Source organism: Empidonax traillii, unplaced genomic scaffold (assembly GCF_003031625.1).
Source record: "Empidonax traillii isolate 1590-97213 ecotype Southwest subspecies unplaced genomic scaffold, ASM303162v1 scaffold1779:size62221, whole genome shotgun sequence".
NCBI lineage: Eukaryota > Metazoa > Chordata > Aves > Passeriformes > Tyrannidae > Empidonax > Empidonax traillii.
The window spans coordinates 14,450-40,918 of NW_020956972.1; the positions used below are offsets into that span (position 1 = coordinate 14,450).

The window sequence follows — 26,469 nt, forward strand, 5'->3', positions numbered from 1 at the left end:
GAACTTCATATGAAGGGAGTCTCACAACAAAATTCATCTCCAATACAAATAAAAAAAATTTGGAGTTGTATATTCAAAACTTTTGATCAAGGCCAAGGGCCAGCAATCTGTCTTGAAACGTAAGAGGAGGAAGCTGAACAAAGCTGGCTTCTGGACGTGGCACTGTATCCTCAGACCACAGACCTCCTGGTTTGCTGAAGTTGCTCTGAATGAACTCCAGATGTGTGGCTGTGGCAATCCCTCTGATCTAAGCTCCACACAGCACCAAATACCTCTGACCCACCTGCAATTTGTATATTCCAGGCAGCTGATCTGCAGGTGGCTGGGTGGTATCACAGTTGGAGAGAGGTGCAAAAAGCTCGGTATGGTTCCAATGCAAACTAGCTTTCCTCCACCAAGGAATGAAACATTTATTTACAAACTGAATTGGGTAAAGGAATAGAAGCTGTTAAAAACTGTTAAATGCAACACTGTAAAAGTGAAATGAGGCACCAGTCATTGTTCAGCAAATGTAACACATCATAAAAAGCCAAATGATTCAGTAATATTATAGAAAAAAATAATCTATGGTACATAGTCCTTCTGGAGAAGAGTTAAGTTAGTAACTTCTGACAACTCTCAAGGAAGTCACCTTTCAGCAGGGATATGGTATTTGTAGCTGACCAGCAAAAGACCAGAAGCTATACATAAAGCATTGTAAATTTTGAACCTTACCACATTTCACAAACTAAGCACTATCAGGACAGGAATCCTTGAAGTCCACCAGTAATCAGCATAGACTCAGTACAAAGGTATGCGAGGCAGGTAGCAAGCCAACCCTGAGTAGTTACCAAGCAAATCCAGCTGCAATTACAGAGCACTATGGCGGTGGTGGTAATTTTTAACCCAGACGTACATCCTCATCATTAGGGGCCAGTTGACTCCACAGTACTTTGACAAGTGTGGACAGTTGCCCCAGTGGCTGCTCAGCATTTCAGTAATTAAAATCTTCTTTGCTAACTATCTGATGCAATTCTAACAAAACACGGTCCTTCTCTTCCACCCAGCTGCAAGTTAGCACAGTCATGTGTGGTTTTAGCCCTTGCTGGCTTTTCAACACACTGAGCTGCACAATGAGCAGCAAACTTTTCAGCACACAGCACACCTAAGGAGGACTGAGGAGAAGAAAAATAACCAGCACTTAATGAAAGAATGTTGTTGACATCAATAATGACAACATTACTGAAATGTTCAGTTAACGGCAATCTTGGATGTTGTTATGTTTTCAGTAAGAAGAGGAATCCAAACTCTGTATTATAAGAGCACTAAGTCAATTTATGTCTCTCAGCTTTCCAATTTAAAGCTAATGAAATTCTTGATGCACAACTGGAAATAGACAAACAGGTTTCACTTCTCCTTTAAAGAATCACCTCCCAAAATGTCATCATACAATTAAAATTTTAAGTGATAAAACTTCGAAAAGTAACATAATTTGGCTATTTTTATGACTATTCAACTTACAAAATGAATTAAACTTGCTCTGGAAAGAAGGGATAATAACATTAAAGGGATATCAAACTTTCAATACTACATTGCTGTCACAAGAGTATTTAAACATAGACACTATTTTTAACAGCTTTATTGGTTTAATACCTGTTGTACAAAATTTGTCTCTGGAATATCATAAGAGGAAAAATAACTCTGCAATTATATTTTGTTTACAGTATTTTAGCAAAGGGGGTACAATTCACTATTTTTCTAGAAAATAAACATTCTCAAAATCTGAAATCAATACTGATTTCAAAAAGCAGCACAGTAATATTCCTTGTCTCACAGCAAGAGCCAGAAATACGTGTCTCATTTTTTCTCCATGTGAACCACAGAGTGACAGCACTATAAGGTTAAAGGTTATGTTTGCATTTCTACATTGTACAACTGTGATTCTTTACAAAATACCTTCAGAGTAAAGGCAGTAAAACCAGAAGGATAAAAAAGTATCTGAAAGGCTCATTGGCTTAATCCTTTCAATCACAGAAACAGAGGGCTGACTCTGTAAGGGGAATTTCTCTCCCAGTAGAAATGTATGAGTCATAGAATCAAAACCCATTCCAAGCACAGCCATCATGTTTTTTGTTCTTTGAAGAAGTCTGTTCCTTTCAACTCTTCTGGCAGATAGTCCTGCTCTACAGGTTCCTTGTACATGGGGTTATATTTGTAGCCTTTGCCATAGCCCAGGTTCTTCATGAGCCTTGTTGGGGCATTTCTCAGGTGCAGCGGAACAGGTGGCAGAGGTCCTGTGTGCGTCCTCAAACATTCTTTGACGTTGCCATAAGCCCTGTACACCTCTATAGACTTTGGTGCTCTGGCAAAGTACACTACACACTGTGCTAGAATCACCTGGAACAAGAAAAGGGAATATGTTAAACCACTTTTTTAGGCTCTTCAGGAAAAGGTCTGCTATTTGGGTTGTTTGTATAGCATGGCAGGGGTTATGTTTTTAAATTGACCTCTGCCTGCTACCATAATACGAATACTATTATTTAACACAGCTTCCTGATTTTCACTACTAGAAAATAATAGCTACTTCAGAATATATTATTTTACTTAAAAGAGAGAGAAAAAAATGGTCAGAGCAAAATTATATAAGTTCACATATCATATTTTGACAATAAATACGCAGCGAAATGAAGTGAATTTTATTTTAAACTACAGAATATATTTTAAGATCTACAATGTTCTCCTGTCAAAGAAGGGGGGATGCTGAATAAACAAGTAACTAAGGTTGCCTTGTCCTTGCAATCTGTTACATTTTATAGTTACAGACAGGTTTTAAGAGCTTGCAGTACTTTCAAATAAGTGAATTAATGAAGCCTTTACCTCACATTCTGGCATTCCAATAAAGTGACAGCCTTGATAAGCAGCAACTGCTTGTGTTAAAGCCAGAGGATCTGCCAGTCCTACAAAAAGGGATCAGATAAAAGCAGGGTAAAGTTTACGCAATATCCACGCAAATGTCAAAGTTGCTTTCTCAGATGCTGGAATTTCTGGTACAATATCATACCAGACATAAGATGTACTCCCTCCATCCACAAGCCTTCTCTCTTCTGTCCCCGCTCCCCCCTCAAAAAAAACCCGAGGTCTAAGTCATGGGTACAATTTATGGGTTGAATCTGCTGCCACACGGTGGTGGCCTGAGAGCAGTAGCTGACCAGATTATGATTCTCTTACCTTTCAGAATTGATAAAGAAATGGGAAGATACTGCTATATAGACATAGCTTCCCCAGATCTCCTAACTCTTTGCCCATCACACATGTCCTAAAAGTGTTACTGCACCTTCTACTTTGGACAAGTCAAGCAAGATGCCTTATAACTAGGGAGCCAGCTATCAAATCTGAGGTTTTAAGTCAGGGTAGGCATTCACTTGCCAGACTCATTAAAAGATCAGACATCCCTGAAATACACTCTCTGTGGCACAAGGTTACTGGAGATCTACAACCACCAAAGTTTAAAAGAATTTAAATTAATACACTGCCAAACCTGACCTCAGAAACATCTGTTTCTCCTGCAGCAGGTAATCATCACAATGACACCACATGCAGGTCTCTGCCTGCATATACAAAGCTTTTTGTTGAATGTGAGGCATTTCAGTATTTTGTACCTATTTTGCACATAGCAGTTTTTGTGGTTCCCCCCCCCCAAAAAAAAAAAAACCCAATTTTTAAAAACCAGAAGCTTGGCAGATCTTCATTCAACATAATATTCCAACATGAAGTATTGCAAATACTGACCTATATCTTCACTTGCAAACCTCACCAGCCTCCTTGCCACATAAAGCGGATCCTCACCACCTTCAAGCATTCGAGCAAGCCAGTAAAGGGAAGCATTTTCATCTGAGCCTCTCATAGACTTGTGCAGGGCAGAGATGCAATTGTAATGTTCTTCTCCTATTTAGAATGGGGGAGAAGTGATACACAAAGCTGTTAGGAGGAAATTTCATGAGATGCATTCAAGTGAACAGAATACATTCTACTAAATCAGTAAACCTAACCTTTTCAAGTTCTAAACTTTTTCAAGTTCTTTTTACGTAAATGTGGTTAGTCTTCATTAATGTTTTCAATGCCTTCATGGTTTGCCACATGAATCATCCCACTAACTACATAAGCAAAACAGCAACTGTAAACAAGAGGAAGGCGTTTTTTTTAAAGATTGCAAGGCAAACAATTTCGTTTTTGTATCCTCATGACCTTTCCTTCAAAAAAAACCACAACCCAGATAATTTTAATCAGTTAGGAAGAAGACTATTTAAATAGCTCCTACCTGGCAAAGAGTAAAATATGAGCACATACAAATGATAAAACTTGAAAATAAAGTGTGCAGTAAATCAAACATGAGCTTGATCTATTATATGGGGGGATGGGTGGGGGGAAACGAAATGTTGCTGTGGATACACAATGATGGAATGTTACACAATTTGGAGAAAAAAGAATTGCAGCGCACAACCCTGGCAAACCCCTAAGAAATCCTGAGCTCAGTTGTGGACACCTGCACTACTAGAAGGGTCCTGAAAACTGAAAGCAGACAAAATAAAAAACCCTATGTAAACAATACCTGAAATACAAGACTGCTAAATAAGAAGTGAGGAGACTGAATAAATTACAGGGAATTTTTTTTAATATTAAAGTTTAATATATGATTAGATATGGACTCTAAAGAGAAATGAAGCTATTACACAGATCTTTTAAGGATACACTTAAAAATAGAGGTTCAGTATTACAAACACTGTAAAAGAACCTTCCTGATTTACAATTTTTCTCTGTGTGGCTGGTTTTGAGTCTTATGCATTTCTTTTAATCAAACTCGCAAGAGTATTTTGGCACAATATTGTTGTTAAACTTTCCATGTAATCTGCCCTTCTTACTTTTTAAAGTGCCTGGCATTCCTTGGCTCACAGCTAAGCATGTATTATAAAGGCAACTGGCTGCATGCACAGCCATCTGTTAATATTTCTCCTTTTCCTCAGGCTAAAAGGATTTACAGCCTGAGGGCCACATCAGAACACACCACCATCACTTGTAGGCCCTGCAAAATAAAAGGCTGCATGTAGCAGTTTGAAAACCAAAATCCCCACAATGCTGCAGTTGCTCCTTTCACAGCCATCGAGGTCAGAAGCTGGGTCCATCCTCCTCCATCTCTGCTCCTGCTGGAGTGTGGTTCTGTGGGGAATTCCACACACGCGATGCTGGTGAACACAGGCTGACAGGCAGCTATTTTTGCTAGGACTCCACACAAAGAGCCAGCCCTGCGGTATGCAGCCATTACTCCTGCCAACACAAACAGCATGTCCATGCTCCATCATGACACTTGAGTTAGCAGCAATAAACCCAAGCAGCTGAACTCAAATTGTCCAAGGGGAAGAGGCGTCTCTTGGTCTCTTAAAAGTAAGGAAGATGGTTTTTAAATATCTCCAGAGGTTGCACTCTTCTGCTGGAGTGCTTTTTTATATGCTGTTTGGGCTACTGTAAAGTGTCATATTTGGGGACACCAGCTGGCGAGGCAGAAGGAATGCAGTGCATAGGTTGGGGCTAGATATATATACCTGCAGGAGGCTTCAGATTCTGCAGGTTGAGAAAGGGAACAGTTTTCTTCTCCCTTTTTCTCCTTCCTCACAAAGTTAATTTTGGTGACTGAGCCATTAACATAATGACAATACTTCACTCACTCATGGCTAGGCTTCGCGAACGAAGATTTGAGAAGGGCTCTACCCACACTTGCTACAAGCGCACTGATGGCTAAAAAGGTCAACGTGAGATAGACAAGTCCGGTTGCAGAACGTACAGCAGAAAGACTCCCCAGGTGATATCGACGAGACGCGATTCTTTCTGCGTTGTCTTTTCTCCTCGAGAGTGATCCTGCGTGTGTTCTCAAAAGCAGCAGCAGCGTTATAGATGGTGTGTCTCCAGGCCTCCTGACTGGAGGCCAGGGTAGACCAATGGTGGTGATCAATATGGCCAAGGCTGAGGGATTGTTTCAGGCAGTCCTTGTATCTCCTCTTCGGGCCTCCCCTCTTGCGGCAGCCAGCGGCAAGTTCCCCATAAAGCACGATCTTAGGGAGGCGATGGTCCTGCATCCTGGAGACGTGCCCTGCCCAGCGCAGCTGAGTTCTCAGCAGCATGGCCTCAATGCTCGTGACTGCTGCCTGTTCAAGGACAGACGTGTTGGTCACAGAGCCAGTCCAGTGGATGTTTAGGATTGTACGGAGGCAGCGCTGATGGAAGCGTTCTAAGAGACGCAAGTGATGCCGGTAAATGACCCATGATTCAGATCCATATAAAAGAGTAGACAGTACGATGGCTCTGTATGACAATACTTATATACAAAGACTTGGGACTTCTTCAGAAAAACTGCATTAAATGCAGTTTCAATTAAACACGAGATACAGTGGCACGTGGGACAGAGGTGTTACGTTTCCATTTAACAAAATACAGTTTATAGATACCTTACTTGAGATACCAGAGGCAGCTTAAAAAAAAATTAGAACTTTTAGTAGATATTTATTTTTTAGTTCTGTCCCTCAGTCTGGTTAGCCAACTTACAGATTTTGGCCTTATCAATTCAGCTGAGAGACAGACACTTAACAGCTTATCTATCACTGCTGTTCTGCATCCCAGATGCCTCCTGAAATCAAAACTATAAAGACTTTTTGGAATCAAAGTGCATTTGTTCTATGCAGTTCCCACAAAGGCAAATACCTTTCTGAAACAAGATACTACACAAGAGGCTTTGTGGAGGGGAGGATTTTCTAGTGTCTAATGTATATAGATACATAAATCTTGTTGATATACGCCCATAAATTGCTTTTTGTGCTCAAGAGTTTTCAGGCTAATTTAAGGCTACTTTAAGATGCCAGTTTATCTAGAATCTGACTGGTAGATGACAGGGAAAAGGTCTCATTCACTGACCATAATTAATATTTGGAGTTCTTAAGCTGTTCCTATTTAGTAAGGTAGTGGGCAAAAGTAAAATCACAGTCCCCATCTGACATTCTTTTCTATCTTTGCAACTCATTATTAAAGGACAGAAGAAAGTCTTGAAAGTACAACTAGAGCAACAGCACAGACAAACAGACTTCTCATTCTGGTCCAGCAGAACAAACTTAGCTGGAAAAAAAGATGGCTGCTGGCAGTGAACTTTGATTAAAGTTGTTTCTTTGTCTTTCCAGCTAAAATGCATAAATGCCTTTACATGTCTGCATACATACCAGAACAACATCCTAACAACCAGATTATGAATATTGCCTTTCTTAGATTACTTGATGAAAGTACAGAAGAGAATGCCCAACTACATGTATCTGGCAAATTTTGCAGAAGCTAACAAAAAAAAAAATTATGTAAAATCAAAATTCCATATTTACACAACTCTGAACACTAATCAATTATATGGTGCTCTCTACACGAACACACTACACTTATATGTAAGTTGCTGCTATCATGATTAGACAGCATCATGTGCCTCCACTTTATAAGGCTGAACCATTTTATTTTAGAGAATTGTAGATTCCCCCACCACAACTGTGATTCAAAATTTATCAGTTAAAACATGCTACAAATCTTTATACAGTAGCCTCTCTTCAGAAGTCCTTTGTACACAAAAGGACAAACAACTTACTCCACTATGGACACAAGTGGTCAACCAAGACAGACTACTCCACAGAAGAGAGAAATTCTGTAAAGACATGTACTTGGGTAAACTGCTACTGTGGCAGTATCTGTGACAGGCTCTTTGACGTGTACAATCAAGAAAAAATGAATTTTGATTGCTTTCACCACTCTCTAAAAACCTCTGACCAAAAAACCCCACAGTAACCCACAACAAGGAGTTCTGTAACAGAGAAGTGCCTGACACATGCTACCTAGATTGGATGCAAGCCTTGGAAAAAGGCACTCTGTGCCATCTCTAACAGAGCAAGAAGGTGTAGGAGGGCTGGGAGCAACAGACACAGCCAAGAGTTCTGTGTGACAGTGGCCACAAGGCGACAGCAAACACACAAGGGACCTACGCGGCACAAGAGACTCAAGCTGGCAAACTGGGCAGACTTTCCACTTCCTTCCAATCAAGCCTCTTCCCCATAAAATTCTTTTTCTCCCTCCCCCTGCCTACCTCGAACTTCTCAGCTGCCATTCTATCAGTATCTGCCCAGCTGCCTTGCTCCTGACAGTGAGTCATCATTATTTCTTAGAAAGGCTGCAAGCAGGCATATGTTACAACCAGCCTCAAGAAACCTCTCATCACGGTTTTTGAACAGTGACAGTTAATTAAGCATACCAGATACAGTGGCAAAAAAAAAAAAAAAAAGAAAATCAATCAGTTCTTCAAATACTGCTTGGCATAATCATTTGATACTATCCTGGACGGTCATTCAAGTATTGCTGACGAACTACATATTAATTCAAGGGGATTCATGTACTCTCTAATACTCACTGATTTTTAACTCTCTCACAAAAAATGGCATAGTGGCCAGCTACTGTGATGCCTAAGATTGCCAAGTCATAAATTTAGCAAGAGTGGTTATCACATTAGGAAGCCTTAAATGTAATTAGATTTACATGACCTGTTCTAAGCAAGCTACAAAATTCATTACCTTAAAAAGCAACTCTAAAAATAAAGCTAACTGCTCAGGTTTTGATGTAACATACTGCTGTGAATGTGAGCACTTCTAAGTCTTTCAAAGGAGTAGAAGTGCAATGGAAGATATCTAACCCTCCAAGAAAAATGTTTTCATTCAAATTCTTCTCCTTCTGTACACTGCAATCCTTGTAGAAGACAATATTCTAATAACCTTAAATAACAAATAATTTCACCATGCAACTGTTCTCAGGGCAGCAAACGTGTCTTTCAGCTAACCTACACTTCGTAAGTGCTAAGAGGAAACCCTGTTTAGAAGGAATTTCTGGCTGAACTGCACTGTATAGGAAAACTAGTTTCTAGGACAAACCACTGTTTCATTACAGCACCTGGTATGAAAAAGGGAGAAGAAAAAGAAATTACAGAGACTATCACCTCTTGAGAACACTGCATCTCAGAAACTGTATCAGGTACTCACCTGCTCGGTCATACAGGATGTGGGATCGCTGGAGCCCTTCCTTTACGTGCTCTTCGGTTATCAGAATGCCATCTGCAGAACCACCTTTGGTAATATTCAAAGGAGTAGTCTTCCCTGCTGCTAATCTGGCCTGAACTGCTAGCTGGAGTCCATTCAGTCCAGTCCTTGCATCACCATCGCAAAGGTAGGCGAGCGTGTTTAGAGCTTTGGCCTCTATGAACACCGGGGACCTGCAAGAGAACAACCACACACCATGAGCCACCATCATGCTTATTATGCTAGAGATGATGGTGCTTTACAAAGTTTGTTGAGATGCAGCTGAGCTTAAGATTTGTTCTTAACTCATCCTGCCTTGATTAGGTACTGCAGAGCCAGGGGGAATACCGTGGCACCCAACCCTCTTCCTCCTGATCCAATGCCTGTTAAATAAAATTGCACATGAAAAATGTAGGGATGAATTCTCATCTATTTAACCCCCTCGTTTTTCCTCACCTCATTAAACTCAATGGAAACTAGGGTTAGGTTTTCACCAGAACAAAATTCTGACACAGCCAGTTGAACTTTACACAAGGTTCTACTCCATCACCATTTCAAATTCCTTGTTGGAAGAACAATGAAAAGGTAGAAAGCTATCCAAATACACATGAGAGATTATAGTGAGTTATAAAGTAATTAGCATAATGTTTTGGACAAACTACCAACATCAAGAGTTGCTGTTTTCTTTAAAAAGCAATAACTGGAAGGATTGTTTACATTGTAAATTATATGCATCCTACTTTTCTTTTTTTTTTTGTATGGTATTACAGCTTTAGTCGGGGGGTACAAAAAAGAATCTTACTTTAAAGAAATGGCATCCCAATACATGCATGTCACTCTTCTTGCCATCTACTACTCTAAGTGTGCCAGGACTACACAAATACATGAAAAAGGCCAAATTCCAGCGAACTCAAAGTCTAAATGAACAACATGGGAAGAGTTGAGAAATGGAGCAGCAGGTGAAGGATCTCCTCAGATCTCATAGTGGGTCTACGAAAAGCCTGGGAGAACAACCAAGTCCTCAAGCTTTGTCTCCAGGTTTTCATTTACTGGGCTGCAGTCCCCACTGTTGGGGCACATACAAACCAGCTCACCTCTGCACATGTCACAGACATACTGTTGAGGACTTAACTCTCAAACTTTAGTTAAGTAGACAAGGTAACACCTATGATGTTTGCCAGGCAGAAGATAGAACTGATTTCATTTGAAAACAGTAACTAATGGAGTAATGGCCCTAACTGAGCCATTTCCAGTAACTGGACTGCAAATCAAGAGTGACATGTATCAGCAGGGATTAACACACAGAGCTTGGTGTGAGAGGCACTTTCTTATGAAGCTCTTGTGTGTCAAATAATCAGGGATTCACAACAGCCCTGCACTTCATCCACCAAAAAGATGTATTACTGTTATTACCAATGTTGTACAAAAAGGCAACCCCAAGGGTCCCAGAAACATGTACCCCACTGATCTTCATTACTTGACTCCTCTTCCTCCTTGCAAACCCACTTTGGACTTGTCCCACAAAAGAAAAGGACTGCAGGTCCTGGAAAAACTTCAACAGTTAATATTCGAGTTCCCTCATGGCAACACATAGGAGGAAAAAGCTAGTAGAGCTGCAGTCTTAATCCACACCACTTTAAATATAGGCCAACAAATGTCTTCTAGGGTCAAAACCTATGTTGCAGAGAGTAGGCAGTAGGAATCACATCCTGTAGGAAAAATAAATTTATATAGATATGTCTCATCATACCTTTTTTCCATCTTCTTATTTCTTCTGTATTTGATAAAGCTAGGAACAAAATTTAACACACATACAGTGGCACTTTTGCCAGGTGTTTCAAACACCATTTTTGTGTTCGAATGAGGAAGCAGAAGAATACAACAGCACAGGGACTTATTCAGTCAATTATCTCAGGCATCAAATTTCTTGAAAATCAGGGAGCAACGTTCATATCTCAGCACTACAGATAGGCACCAGATTTTTCATATGCATTGAAAAAAGCCAGCAGGGAAAGCAAAATCTATTTTTAAAAAAAAACAGCAGGCACTACACACAGACATCCTGCTGCTATTACCTCCACCAACAGGGAACAAAGCCAAATATACGGCACAGTGAGCAAACACTCTGGATACACTAGCAGGGCATACTGAATAGAAGGTTTCACCTGCAAGGACTAAGTTCTTTGCCTGCTGTTTGCAGAGAAGAACACCATGCACTTGAGGCCTCCTCAAACTGACAGCCACCACCAATACATGCAGCAACTGCCAAAGTGGAAGGGAAGTGCTGAAAGCATTAAAAGGCAGGTACTACACTTGGAAGAAGCTGAATACGGTCTATACCAAACAAAGTTGAGGCTTCAGGGCACTTTTGCCATTTATCTGCTGACTAGAAGCTCAGCAAAAAAAGCTGAATTGTATTCCTGTCTTTCCAATTTCACTCTAGGACTCACAAGTGCCCTGTTGACTCAACACAAGCAATTTATACGACAGAAACTGAAAAAAAGATTCACAAAAAAGTATGGAAAATCTGGTTACAAGCAAAGGTCTTGTTCACTTCCATCGTGATTCACCTCTCACTTCAGCAAATCATTTCCTGCAAGAAAATTGGATGGATGTTCCAATAAAGGAATAATTTTCAAAAGGGTATTGAACACCGAAGACCCAAGGGAATTCCATCTTCAATGTTGTGATTTACAAGCCAGTGAATTCAAAACATGTCAGAACTTGTGACACAGCCAGAAAACAGATGAACTGCATGGTGTCTGAGCTTGCCAACAGGAAACTGGGGATCCTTTCATTTCCCTCAGCTGTGTGCCTTCTATGCTATCTAACTTCAAAGACATTAATTGAAAGTCAGGCAGTAAACTGCATAGTGGATTAGAGATACCACTCTGAGGGCAGCACTGGAATGATAAAAATAAAAAGTCAAGAAAAGAATTTTATTTCCTCCATCACTGACACAGTAGAAGTGTCAGTGTACACTATCAGTGTACACCTGGAACAGTTTGTGCTACTACTGAGCCAGCATAAACTTCAGAAAGCACAAGCAAAGGTGCAGCAATATAAAGCATCCCCAACATTGACCTCTTACTTTTCTTCATCCTGAATATGTTTCTTCATTTCCTGTTACCCCATCTTTCAGTTTGATTTACTGCAGACTTTATAGGCACAATTTGATGGCAGTAACACTGATGAAAATGTAACACAAAGCACACCTTATCCTAAAGAAATCCAGTAACTAACATAAAAACTGTCAAAGAAGCTTTATGAGCCATGATGACATAACAAAGATGCCAAAGTAGGCAATACCTCCTGCTAATTCTGTTTCAGCTTTAGAGCAAGAAAGGGCCACAGAAAGAGCAGCCAAGTGACCTAACCCTATCAGAAATCTGCAGCAATGGTGAAAGAAAGTTAAGAAAAAGCCACCAAGAAAATTTAAGAGAACAGATTTGGGTAGAGCACATTTTCCTTGTGGAGTGCAGATGATGAAAACCCACTGAATGACAGAGTGACGCATTCTTTTTGAGCACAGAAGATGTCTGTAGAGACTAAGGAAGATTCACCCCTCATCTCATTCCTCAAGGTAGTAGGAGAGACCACAAAGAATCACCCTCTTCTTCAAAATCTCATTTAGGTAAGCCGTCATGTCAGACAAGTGATGTGATACTAAAACCATCTGAAAAACTGAGGCCAAGCAGCACATTCAGTACTTCATACTGTGGCTTCATGCTATGGCTTGGAAAAAGAGACTCAAATGTGAAATTAGGTCTAAAATTCAATGTACACATATCTTGTGCCTTCTGGCTAGATCTCTGCAGCATTTTCAAAGTAGGCATAGCCCACTACTTGGGGACATGCTGTCTTACAGCTCCTTTTCTAACTATAGAACAAAGGTGAGCACAGTTAACAACCAAATCAACTGTAACTGGTGACTTTAATTTATTCCTCAAGACATCATGAACAGTTACGTGCCTGCATCTAATGACAGCCCTGCTTCATAGAGGCAGGGTGGTCAAAAGGTATGAGACAGCTGCTACTGCGGAGTAGTAGGTGGAGAGGAAATGACAGAGCAGAAATGGTATGAACAGTGAAGCAAGAAGATGGAATTAATGAGGCGGCCAAAACCAGAACCACAGTAAGGGACAGGATGGATTATAAAAAACCGAAGTCATCAGCAACTCTATATAGCCACTGTGGATCAGAACCAGATAGTGTCAGAAAAGACAAGAAAGACCTGAGATGCAACAGCAACAAACTCTCCTCAATTCGAAACCCAATTTTTATTTTCAAATGCTTGGTTCCCATGTTAGCCACTGGAGTGTGGCCCTCTCTCGTCATGAAGAGATTACTGAAACTGTGCTCGTCCAACTGCCTGCCTGCCAGACTTCTTTCAGTTTGATGAAGCACTACACTGTGCTGTTTAAATCATCCATAGCTATTGGAAGGTTACAGATACAGAGTCTAGCGAAACCCAAACCCAAACAACTGCAGCTGAAACTATGCCTTGTACTTTAATCCTGTATAGCAAAGAAAGTCTCTGAACCCTAGTCAGGGTGTAGCCACAACCACAGCTGTGCCATCACATTAAGGCTGACATGCAGTACTCCCTTCTCTTCTAAAATTCACATTACTACAACATGTAAAAGGTACAAATGAGTAAACTATGAGGCAGGGTAACCTAAAGTCAAAAATGGAACACCTTTCCTTGCAGCCCTGACCTCAGCATTCAGATCAGCGACTCTTGGTGCTTACATTCTGTGATAAAGTTCAAGCGGATTCCCTCTCATTTGTTTCATATAGACTGCCTGCCAATCACCACGTCAATGCGCTGTAAATTACTAGGAGTGTAGCCAAATACCAACATGAAGGAAGTGTAAGAGCCTGCATGTGAATACCAAAGTACTAAGCACTATTCTTATTTGCCAGCCTTCCATTTCACAAGGCAGATAACATCTCTTATGGACAAATCCGGACCTTGTTTTTTTCCAAAATTTTCTCAAGTATTTAATGTGACTCTATCTGGCCTGGACATTAGGGAGCAGAGAAAAATGAAGTCTCTTAACATCTCACAGCAACAGCCTCCTCTCCTCAAAGGATACCATAAAATATAGCACAGCACAAATCCTGCAACTAAAGAACAGGAGCAGCAGCAGCATCCCTGATCTTATTAAAAAAAAAAAAATTCTCAAAACAACAAAATTTTGTCAGGCCCTTTCAAACTAATTAAGAGGGGATACTCTGTCCACTACTGAACAGTAACATGACACTTTTGCAACCGGTTACAAGAAGTAACACACATTAGGACATGACAAAGACCCAGTTACAGGCTTCCACAGTAAATCCTTAGCAGCAGAATGGATTTAAATATCCTGTGAGGGTGAGTCAGGAGCTACAGATCCAAGTATAAAATTCTCTCCTAATCCAGACGGTAAGATTATGTTTTGGATGGAGAGAGCCAATGCTTTGAATTCTCTCTCTCCTGTCACCCCCGCCCCTGCCATATGCTGCCACTTCTTTTCTTTACTATCAGAAGTGGCTAGGGTTTCTCTTCCCACCCCCCAACTGCTTCATTCTCTCCCTGGCAGGCAGTCAACTCCTCGGGCTGTGCGCGTTAACACCCTGCAGCCCATAAAGTACTCACTCCGAGCTCTCACTGCCGCTGCCAGTCGCAGAGCTGCCGTGCTGGTCGCCCTGGCCCAAAACCTGGAGCCCTAAGGACCTGACGGCCCGCATCAGAATTGCCTCCATCGCTTCCACCGAGAGCTTCTCCAGGACGATCACCCGGCATCGGCTCAGAAGAGCGGCGTTGACTTGGAAGGAAGGGTTTTCTGTGGTCGCTCCTATCAGGGTCACCGTCCCGCACTCAACGTGAGGAAGGAAAGTGTCCTGAGGATGGGAGGGAAGCAGAAAAAGCTGATCTCGATCAATGATAATCTGAAACATCCCAGGTAAGTAGGCTATGTTTTTTTTGCGTTTTGTGAGTCTTTGGGTTCCCTGTTGATATGACAATAACCACACTGACAAGGCAGTTCATCTGTGTAGATATGTAAATTATTTAATTTTGTGCACCCAACACGCTAAAGGCTGTTCACCTTAATAACAAATGGTTGGACTGAGAATGACGCTACCTGATGAAAACAGGGTAAAAAAAAAATCTGTAAATTTTTAGTTTATTTATATGACTTTGGTTTATTGCTTGGCAACATAAGAAATCATGAAATTGCCTTATCAAGTATAATGAATAGTGAGGCTACCCTACAAACCAATCTTTGGAGCTATAATTCTATAGGATGGCTCAAAAAACTACAGGAAGATTGCAGTACAGTTCAATATAAAAACTGTAACCTATAGTGCAGCATTCAAGCTTTCCATGTTACAACTACAGAAACTTTTTAACTAGAAAAGGAAAAGAAAAAAATACCCAAGTGATGGCTGCAGGAACACGTTATCCTGAAGCAGCCTTACTTTTTTCTCACAGAGCAGAGGGGACAACACTAAAATGCTTACCCTTGGCACATTCACATTCCAGACCTTTTTAAAGATAATACAGAATGCTACCCTGAGGTGGAGGCTGAAATGCAGATGTGTGCAGCAAACATTACTAACCTGACTTTGCAGAAATAAAATTTCAGAAAAATATCATATAAGGACTCGCATATAAGTCAACTATAACTCAGCCTTTTATTTAAACCTTTGAATCACAATAATTAAGTGTTGGTTGGAAGTAAGTGAAGGAATTTAATTTTTATATTTCTTCTAATTCACCTACTAAAAACATTAACACTGAAATCAAAAGCCCAAAGGAAGGTTTCATCTTAAGGCAAAGTAGGAAATTTTACAGAAGTGCTGACAAAAGCTTTTTTCAAAAAGCGGTATAGTACAATACCTGCTGAGATTTATTGAAACGATGGATCTCGTCAATAAAGAGGATAGTTTTTCTCTTGAAGAGTCTTCTTTCATTCTGGGCTTGGCTGATGACATCTCGAACATCATTTGTCTTGGCACTTGTGGCTGACAGTGTCACAAACCTTGTGCCATTCTTTTTGCTGTTGTTGGCTATGATGTGTGCCAGTGTAGTCTGAAACAGCAATAGGAGAAAGCTTTGTAAAAATCATTTTGGACACAGAAAGTACCCATTTGAAGAAAATATGTAAAGAGCAAACCTAATATATTTTGGACACAGGGACAGTGTTGACAGTTTATACAGTAAGCCGTTTTAGCTCATGTTATTCTAGCACACGGAAGACTTCTAAACTTCCTGCTAGAGGTAGCTGCCAATTCCTCTGCTGCATTTCTAATGCCTGCACTTTTACGTACCAGACCCAGTCAGCCTCAATACTGAAAAGGCCAGCAATGACAGCTGTCTCCTTTGTCATGGAAGAAGAACTCTTTGCCAAATACTTATCTGTCACAGAAGACAGGCTGACTGCAATTCACTGTGCAGTTATTTTGCAAAGTATGTTAATAGCTTAAGAGCTGGACTATCCCAAGACACCTGCAGCAGGGTTTACAGTGCAACCACATTTCACAGATTCACAGAATATGCTGAGTTGGAAGGGACCCACAAGGATCATCAAGTCCAACCCTTAGCCCTGGACAGGATCAGCCCCAAGAGTCACACCATATGCCTGAGGGTATCATCCAAAAGCATCTTGAAGTTTGGCAGATTTGGTGCTGTGAGCACTTCCCTGGGGAGCCTGTTCCAGTGCCCAACCACTCTCTGGGTGAAGAACGTTTTTCTAATATCCAGCCTAAACCTCCACTGACACAACTTCAGGCCATTCCTTTGGGTCCTGTCACTGATCACCACAGAGAAGGGATCAGTGCTTGCCCCTCCTCTTCCCCTCATGAGGAAGTTGTAGACTGCAATGAGGTCCCCTCAGTCTCCTCCAGGGTGAACAGACCCAGTGACCTCAGCCTCTCCTCATACGGCTTCCCTTCAAGGCCCTTCACTATCTTTGTTGCCCTCCTTTGACACTCTCTAGTAGCTTAATAATATCTTTCTTATATTTTGTAGACCAAACCCTTTTCTATTTCCAGTACACATGAAAATGAAATTAATCAGACAGCAGTTTCTACAAAATCATGGGAACGTTAGTAATGAAAAATTATATGTATGCTTAAGAGAATGTAACTCTTAAATCTAAATAGTCAACAGCAATCAAATGCTGACCCAGGGAAGTAAATGACAGCAGACTGAACAAGCTGTTGGCTGTTTTGAATGAGCAGATATGTTGTTTTTCTTTCCTTATGAACAATCTCTTCAAATCAGAATTTGTTTATATAGAATTTCACAAAGCCTACCAAAGCACAGAAGCAACCTCCTGGGTAGATTTTTTACACCTGAAAACATCACAGTCACGATTTTCAGACTCTTCTTCACAACCCTTAGTAAAGGTGGGTGTATCTGCATGTACCAAGCAGAGTATATCTCTATTTGAAAGTACTGCTAGAGAAAAGAGGTGGTTCTTCCATCAAGCTCACTCTTCTATTAAAGGAGCCTGAGGAGAATTAAGACAGGAGAGCCTCAGAAGATGAGGAGTGGGACAGGTGCTGGCAAAATTACCTCAGAAGATGTTCCAAGTGTTGAGGTTAAAGCAGCAGGTGCTGTCAACCTGATCCTCTCGCAGGGAGGCTACAGAAACGACTACCTACCACTTGGCTACCAGTGGTTTTGCAGCACTGCTCTGTCTCTTTAATGGATCTCCTTGTCTCAGAAATGGCAACTGGCCCAAGATGGAAAAGCAGAGGCTAAGGAGGAGGATGTATCATTATTTATTCTTGCTTTAGTTTTAGTAAGGGCTTCCTGATTGTTTTCAGAAATGGTGTCATTTCAGGTCCCGATACAAGACTCGTATTCCATGTCAGATCTTCCCTCACTCCCTGGAGCTCAAGCAACGAGCTCCTCCCCAAAGTGTATCACTCCAGAAGACAAGACTTGAAAGACACTTAGAAAGTGTTTGCAGCAAAGCCTGTAGAAATCAGGAAGATCTGGAAAACAAACCAACCAGCCAAATGTCCTCCCCTCAAAACAAAAGGAAACTATCTTTGAAATTAAGCTACCAAATTAAAATCAAAGTTTGTGTTTCCTTACAAAAGGGCCTTTATTCAGAATGTACCCTTCAGAGGATATACCCATGCCTTAAAAATCTCTGAAAGCATGGAAAATCCCCAATACATCAAAGTTGAGGATGAAAAAGGAAAACGTACCTCTTCCTTCTCTAAAAGTGGCAGCAGTGAGTGGAGGAAGAAAACTGAAAAATTAGTCAAGTGGTTATTCGTCTTGTAGCTTCCCTTGGACTGGTAGCTCACATTGTACCCTGGCTATTATTCAGAGAGTTTTGTTGTTTAAAACAAAAGCTCTGAGGAATTTGTTTTAAACACATGCAGGAATCCATACTTCTAACACTAATTTAGGAAAAAGAAATACAAAGAGATTTGCTTGAAAGTTACTAATAGACTAAGAATCTATTTGAAAACTGCTGCACAGCTCTCAGCCAGCAAGTACCTCTCCTGCTCTGCCAAGTTCAGGGTCACCAAAGGTTGTAGTAAGAATAACATACATTGCCTTTCAAAAGCAGCGTTTGACATGGACAGGCGTGTTCACAGCCTCTTTCTTCTATTTTGCACAATTAATCAGTCAGCAAATCTAACAGCCTATCACATACAGATCAAACTTTCCCTGGTCTCTGAAAGGCTATTATTTCCCATGAGCTCAGGTTTTTTATGCTGCTTTTTTCTACCACCACCTCAAGCAAAAGTCAGTAACATTCGACACTGTTTTCTCCCTGTTACTTCAGGTTACAACCTAAGAGAACACATAACCCAGTGGAGACTTAAGCGGGGTTGCTTAAGCATGAAGGCACTAGAACAGAACAACTGTAACTCATATGCTAGACTCGTACTTTCCCCTCACTAAATTCAGAGGCAATGCATTTTAGGGATAAGAAGAAAATTAGAAATCTGATATTAAATAAGGCAGAAGAAAACACACTGCTTATCCCTCACCATCTAAAATAATTTTGAATTTTGATTGTTACAATAGAAAACAAGTCTTTTAAAATAGTAAATAGTTGCAATTTCATATGAATTAATAACACATCTGTATCAGAACTGCATAACAAGCAGGAAGTGGAAATCTAAACAAATTGATAATCTGCTCCTTTTATTATACAGGTGTTTCTTAATTAGCTTGTGTTCTTTCCTTATGGGGAGGAGCAGAAATATTGTTTCCCACAAATTAAGAATAGGAGTGATCCTGCAAACTAACCTTTTGCTAACTTCACTAAAAATTACACCTTACAAAGCTCACAGTCCTTGCCCCTTCCAGAAATCATTCTCAGTTCTATTATCACACAACACTATCCAAACTCACACCTATCAGGCCAAGTTTTACGCTGAAAATGGGAGACCTTACTGACTTACCTGTTTGGACAACCTAAAGCAGTGCCATCATAAGGAGCTGTTATGAAACACAGAAACATATTCACCAAGGAACTCCTGAATCATTACTCACCAATCAATAACACTTTCAACTTCAGCCTGTGGTCATTTATGTCCAGACCCACTACACACAGAGCAAACACTTAACTGCTGGAGCCCTCATTTACTGTCCTGTACATTGCTTTGTGTCAGCCCAAATAAGAATATCCTCTCCCACAGGCTGCAACCATAAAAAACCCAGCAACCAAACACAAAAATAGTCAAACAAGCTCACTCTAAGCCAACTGCACTACCAGTTCTTCCAGGCTTGATGAAACAAAAGCAACCCATAAAGCATGCTTGGCTCCACACACCTCTCATTGTCACAGCAGAAAAGTCAACCTGATTTGCTGTTTGGTTAGCTGGCTGTTTGTACTAGGAGATAAGAATTTTCTGCATACTACAAGTTTCCTTGACTGGGCAACTCAAATCTTTGAGTATTTCCCTGCTCTCTGCACTCTCACTAGTCAATGCAGCTTCATACCCGTGGCTGGAAGAAAACAGTAAAATGCAAGTACTAATTAAGCCAGTTGTATTGATACTGATGTTCAATGACTAACATTACCTTCTTAGAAGTAAGGCAGTCTTTTGATTTTTGCACCCCTCTACCAGGCCATTAAAATACGCTCATTGTGTTAGTTCACCAAAGCCCCTTACAGGAATGAAGAGTGATACTGCCTAGCTCTCTTCAAAAAGTGGAACTGAAAAAAATTGGGAAGAGATCAGAATATATGGTCAGATCACAGTCAAGAAGACCCGAGTCAAGAAGTTGACTGTGAAACCCAAGACCATTCCTAAGTTTTGTGGAGATCAGGTAGATCTTGTTTAGGGATTTGCCTAAGGCTGTCTGTTCATGGAGACTTCCTTTAATTATTCTCACATTGCATAAATTTAGTGAAATAACCCTTGTAGATGTCAGGCATAGAAAACACACGATCTCTCATTTATATCTATCCTGTCATCAGCTTTCATGCCAGACAGCTCCTTCAATGTGTGGAGAAATGCTCAGTTGTTCTGTTCCAACCTCACAGCCCTTTTCATGAGGAGCTGATGTTTCACACTACACGTTGCAGGAGCACACTGGTGCTCTCCTTCCAGCCAGATGGGTCCCTCCAACATACATGCTTCGCCCAGGAAGTATGGAAGTTGTATGCTCTGCCAGGCCACGTTTTGGTGACCAAAGCAGATCTGGCACAGATTGGTACTAGTGTTTAGGCTGCAGTGCAGCGTGGATTATTCCTGAGCAGGGATAATCTTGCTGGCATGTAAGTCTCCCCAACAAATGACTTTGCTGGTTTGTTGCAGAGCAAACCACAGTGTGAATTATGTTTGTGACAGGGATGACAAAACTAGCATCCTGATTTTCTTTGTGGCTGTTTGACCATGAGTTTCTGACTATTTTTTCCTCTCCCTTTAGTCTGGCCAGGATTTCCATACCTTTGTTTACAAGGTGTTGCCATCAATGGCCTCTCCTCACCCTGAACCCTCCCTTTGCTAGCAGTAGGGCCATACTGTGGTTGAAAAGCAGTCAGGAAAGGCCATACTTTGTTTCACTGCCTTGAGGGAGGTACCAACACTGCCAGCATTCTTGGATGCCAAAAAGGGGAACAATTCCATGGCATGCAGCTCAGAAGGCTGGGGTCTTTCCTACCCAACACAGCTGAGCTGACCCAAGCTACCACACTGCGTCACAGGAGATAATTCTGGCTGTGTGTCTAAAGGAAACTGGCAGGATAGCAGATGAACATGGCCTGGGGACACTGTCTATACAGATAAACACAATCAAAAGTAGCAGCAGTTGGCATTTATATAAGGGCAGATGCTATTCTTACCCATCTTGTTTGGTTCCTCACACCCCAAATAGCCCCCTGAGATACTACCGGAGGAGTAAGTGTCACTGAACAAGAGCCACAACATGTGGTTTACTGCACTTCCAGAATCCAAGCCCAACCAAACATAAACAGATGCAAGGTCATTGCATAATGTTTACTGAAATGGAGCTGTTGCCTCCATTTGCTGTATCCAGATATGTCTCCTTATATTCCAACTTTTTTATGAATACAATTGTATTTTCTCTTCCCGCTTTCTCTTCCTAGAGAGTTATCCTAAGTTATTCCTGATTTAGATTGGCATAAGCAAAAACAAGTGCACTGTATTTACAAGGCTTCTCCCAGGCAACTGCAAAGACAAACCCATTTTTCAGAGTTTATTAGTGTATGCTACTGCAAAATGCATTATGCATTTTCAGTTAAAAATTTCATGGTAATCAATCAAAAGAACTCATTACTTCAAATGGCTCAAATCAGGCCCCAAGCTGTATGAACAATAGAAGATGAAATACACTCAAGTAATCAAACAGCCATTTAGGTAACCCCTTGAATTAGCAAAACAGAATGCACTGGAGGGAAGGGATGATAAATATGCAGGGAGCAAAAAAACGGTCTTATCTTTTGTAGGGAGGGGGTTCGTGCCACTTGCTATCAAGTTTTTTCTTGTTAAAGAACATACATAAGAGGGAATGTTTACTGTATTTAAATACAGAATGTTCAGGTTTATAAGGTTAAACTGCATCTGTGGCCGCAAAATTATTCCGTGATCAAGTTACGCTGTGTCCCCTCGCTAACTCTTTACTAAAATTGGTGTCCCAATGGCAGACAAGCAAAAATCTAAATCCCTGTATTAAGGTGCCATAAATCACAGTACAGCTTACTCAGATTACACTAGGATTCATACAGGCTTTAAAAAATTTGCATAGTCAGGATGAACAAGCTAACTGTTCCTAAGTTAATAACCACGGCATCTCTTTGAGGCAATGTTTCTTCTGGCATGTGCCCGGTCAACTTCTTAAAAGCAGAAAATAGGTTCTCGTGTTCAACACTTATGAGTGACAAAAGTACAAAGAAAGAATCAAAGCCTCTTTACCTAGAGCACCTAGGCTTCCTAAGAAATCAGGATGACAAAGTCAAAGATCATGCTCCCTTTAAAGGAAGAGGACTCAATACAGACGGAAACTCTTAAGAAATGATCACAACACAAGTACACCAATTTTGTCTTTTCAGTTTGGAGGGTTATTTCTTGAATATTCAAGTGCAGCTGAGGCCAAAGTTGACTTGGGCAAAGCAGTTACAAAGCATATGTATTTTAACTCCAGTACCTAGCTTTACTGTTATCATGATTACAATTCTCCACTTGACCTACAATGTGAAATACTGCAGTTATAGCACTTTAACAGGCAAGATTATTTTCTTGTTGCTTAGAAAAGTCTGTCAAACTACTACTTCTCATAAGGGTCCAAATTGAAAAATAATACATAGATCGATTTGAAATTTGGCTCCGATGATTTATTCCATCTCCAGTTATTTCATTTTTTTAGTTAGTCCTGCTCAAAATACACCCTTTGCAAAAGTATCAGTTAGCATGGCATTTGGCTGCAGAAATGGAAGGAGGCATAGATGGGCTGCAATAACCGGATTCCATGGGTAGCAAGAGCATGAAGAGGTTTAAGAAGTCTATGACCATCTTACACAGCACTTCTGAATTTAGATCAACATATCTAATTATGCTCCTATTTTAGCTCTTTGATGGACAGAGCTTAGCATGTGACCCTGTTACATATGAAGCTACATAACATGCAATTATTTCTTCTTCTTTTTCCTTCTGAAAAAGACTGTACTTGACAGAAGAAGCTTTTGATTATCAGTCCAACCAGGTCCCGAGGTAGTGACAATACTTACTTCTCCCTCACAGCTTCTTTCAACTTTCAAGCACTATGTTACTTTCTCATTAAATGTTTTCTTAGACACATTAAATACATACAACCCAAACAGTAAGTCAGTGGGACAGGCAACCACAGATTTATTTTCCCATCTTTTGGGGGACTACTTTGCTTGCATGTTAGATCTGTAAGGAGAGGAATTTATAAAAAATATCCTTAAGAAAAGGACAGAACTTTCAGATATTTGCCTGAGACAAACAATATGATTTATGGGGAAGAAGGCCTGAGATGAAACTATACTCTGGCACCATCCTAGAAACACTGATAAGCATGGGCAAAGTTCATGTTTTTGCAGTAGGAATTTCTGGTTCAGCCAGTATATTCAGATATTGCATCAGGAGCTAGCTGAAAGCACGTAGAATCAAAACTGTTTGCTGAGAAGGAGTAACCTAGAAAGCAGATGAGTTATCCAACAATTAAAGTACTTTGAGAGTGAAAAAGTAACAGATAAATTGTGGAACTGCTCCCTAATGGATCAAAAGGCACGGAATTGATGCATGTCAGCTGACTAATGAGCAGTAGAACTTAAACTCTGGGAGAAGCAAGCTTACTACATATAACTGCATAAAGCATATGAGTGAAGAAGACGAGTCATAAGGAAGGAGAGTGAAAGGTGCAATATTATAGGCATAAAACAGATCACCCATTCAAAGGCAGTCTTAATACTGAAACACAACTGTTAAACTGTCACTAGCTCATGTAAAAGTATGTCCATGGCCAAAACCAGGTGTATTCATCAGATCACAACCCAATGGCCTCCAAAGTCAGTGCCAGTTTTCAGAGACTGTATGGAGCCTTTGCTGTGCTACCACTGCATTTGTAACAGATTTTTTTTTTCCAGAAGAAAGAGGGCTTCGAGAAAGAGCAAGCATGTGCTGTTAACACAAGTAACATGAAACAAAAGGCAGAGTACAAATAAATATAGAAGCAAGCCAATGGATGCATTACTCATTCAGCAAGGAGGATTCCTATTTATTAAAGAACCGAATTCCACTTCTCTCTCTGGCCATCTTACTTCAGTCAATTCACCTCCCATTTAAGGAGTTTTTAGAAACTCATTACTCTTAGAAACAGGCCTTCTTTATCCCATTTCTTCCGAGCTCTTGCTTTCTGCTATTACCTTGTTATTTTAAAGGAAGTGGCAATTATTTAAGTTCACCAGTTGGTTCTTTTCGGGTGTATGTTACTTAGTCTAAACAACCTGTTGCATCATAGCTAACAGTATTCATCTATCAATAGTTCTCATACTTGTGCCTTCTTAACTGAGAGTAACTGGCATTATTATTCAAGTACCATACATTTCAAGTCTCCTTTTATTTTCAAGTATGCTGCTGCTCTGTCCTTAACTTCTCTGCTAAGCATTAATTCCTTATTTTTCCTGTCCCAAATTTCTCACACATACTCTCCACATATCCAAGACACCTGTCTATATATATAACATGCAAAACCTAATGCTATGCACACACTGGACTGACAGAGGTATCAGTGTATTTTGCTTGCCCTGCCACCCCACCGCACAAATATGAAATACAAGGAGAAAAATGAAGGCGAGATCTTGAGAGTGGTCTCTCCTGACCACATTTGAGGCATTCCTTTGGTCCTTCCCTCACTACTTCTGTGTTGTAACTACAGGGCCTCTTGGAATTCACCACGATCTGCCCCTGGTATCTTAGAGGCAAAAAAAGAAGGTGCAGCAGTCAGATCCTGCAAAAAACAGTCTCAGAGTGTCTGAAGGTGGATGAGCGCCTGTTCTTAGGCTACCTGCCTTCCACACCAGAGCTGCCTTTTCTCAGGGGCTGGAATTTCTAGGCTAGAGCAAACCCAGCATTCGCAAACCACTGTATTAATCTGTTTGTATCTCACACTGTTTCCTAGACATATTTACAGATTCTGTGTTGTTGCTGTTTTTAAGCTTCTCAGCCATTGACTAAAACACAGCTTACATTCCGGGCAATGGCTTTGGAGTTTACAAAATACTAATTATCCTAAACCAAGAGGGGCCAGTGCAACCAAACGTCAAGCTTCAGGGAGTGGGACTGGTGGGGGGTGAACCACTTCTATTTTATTCAGGGGAAAGGTTGTTTTTTTGTAATCTTAAGTGAAAACTAGTGGAAAACCGGCCAACGTAAGAAACCGGTAAGACAAAACAGAGCGAGTTCGAAAAGAAACGGGTCCAGCCCATCCTTTAAGCTCATCTGCCTCAAGAGTGAAAGAGAACAGGGCATGAAACCTCCACGCTGTGAGCCTGCGGCGGGGCGCCCACCGCCCGCACTCACCTTGCCGCAGCCCGGCGGTCCCCAGAGGATGAGGGAGGGGATTTCGTGGGACTCCAGCAGGGACCGCAGCAGGGTCTGCGCCCCCAGCACCCGCTCCTGCCCCACGTAATCCCCCAGCGTGCCCGGCCGCAGCTGCTCGGCCAGGGGCTTCCCCTCCAGCTTCTGCGCCAGGCTGGCCCCGCGCAGCGCCGCCGGCGAGCATCCATCCCCCGGCTGCACGGCGGCCTCGTCCCGCCCGGCTCCGCTCCTCCTGCCGGCGGCCCCCGGGCTCTGCCCGCCGCCGCGGCCCTTCTGGAAGAGGGAGAAGACGGGGGGACCCTCCTCCGGGCGGGTCTCCTCCGGCTCCCCCTCGGCCCGGCTGCCCGGCGGGGCGGCGGCGAGGCACGGCCGCTTGCTGGGGGGCTCGGCCGCGGCCTCCCCGGCCTGCAGGCAGCGGTCCAGGTGCGAGTTGATGTGCGCGCCCGGCAGCTCCCGCAAGCACACGGGGCACCGCACCAGCGCCTCCTCCTCGGGGCCCTCCGCGGGCTCCATCGGCTCCCGCGGCCCGCGCAGGAAGCGAGGCCGCCCGCCCCGGGCGCCCGCGGCCTTTCGGGAGCTGTAGTCCGGGAGGAGCCGCTCCCCGCCCCCGGCAGGAGCTACTGTGCGATCACGCTGATCGATATTCTCGAGGTCTGTGGGCTTGGGGGTCCACCGGGTCTTTCGCTGAAACATATAAAAACTTCATTCTCGGTGGAAGAGCTACCAATAAATTATTTCTTCCCCCCTCTTTTTTTTTTTTTTTTTTTAAATTAAAAAACCCCAACTCTTGTGTTAAGCAGAA

The 26,469-nt window shown here is 41.6% G+C and overlaps 1 protein-coding gene across 1 annotated transcript; it reads right to left on the minus strand.

Moving 5' to 3' along the window:
* Positions 1-1,606: 1,606 nt before the first annotated feature.
* WRNIP1 (Werner helicase interacting protein 1) lies at positions 1,607-26,213 on the minus strand. Its single transcript, XM_027908652.1, has 7 exons — positions 25,650-26,213; positions 16,003-16,194; positions 14,758-15,002; positions 9,081-9,310; positions 3,769-3,924; positions 2,857-2,936; positions 1,607-2,376 (listed from the first exon to the last, which is right to left on the minus strand). The coding sequence occupies exons 1-7, from the start codon at positions 26,178-26,180 to the stop codon at positions 2,101-2,103; spliced, it is 1,710 nt and encodes a 569-aa protein (XP_027764453.1). The 5' UTR covers positions 26,181-26,213; the 3' UTR covers positions 1,607-2,100.
* Positions 26,214-26,469: the final 256 nt, after the last annotated feature.

Coding starts and splice junctions, on each gene's coding strand:
- WRNIP1 (XM_027908652.1), bottom strand. CDS start 26,180: ATGGAGCCCGCGGAGGGCCCCGAGGAGGAGGCGCTGGTGCGGTGCCCC. Junction 16,195..25,649: donor GACCGCCGGGCTGCGGCAAG/GTGAGTGCGGGC, acceptor TTGCTGTTTCAG/ACTACACTGGCACACATCAT. Junction 9,311..14,757: donor AGCGGCAGTGAGAGCTCGGA/GTGAGTACTTTA, acceptor GTTCTCTTGCAG/GTCCCCGGTGTTCATAGAGG.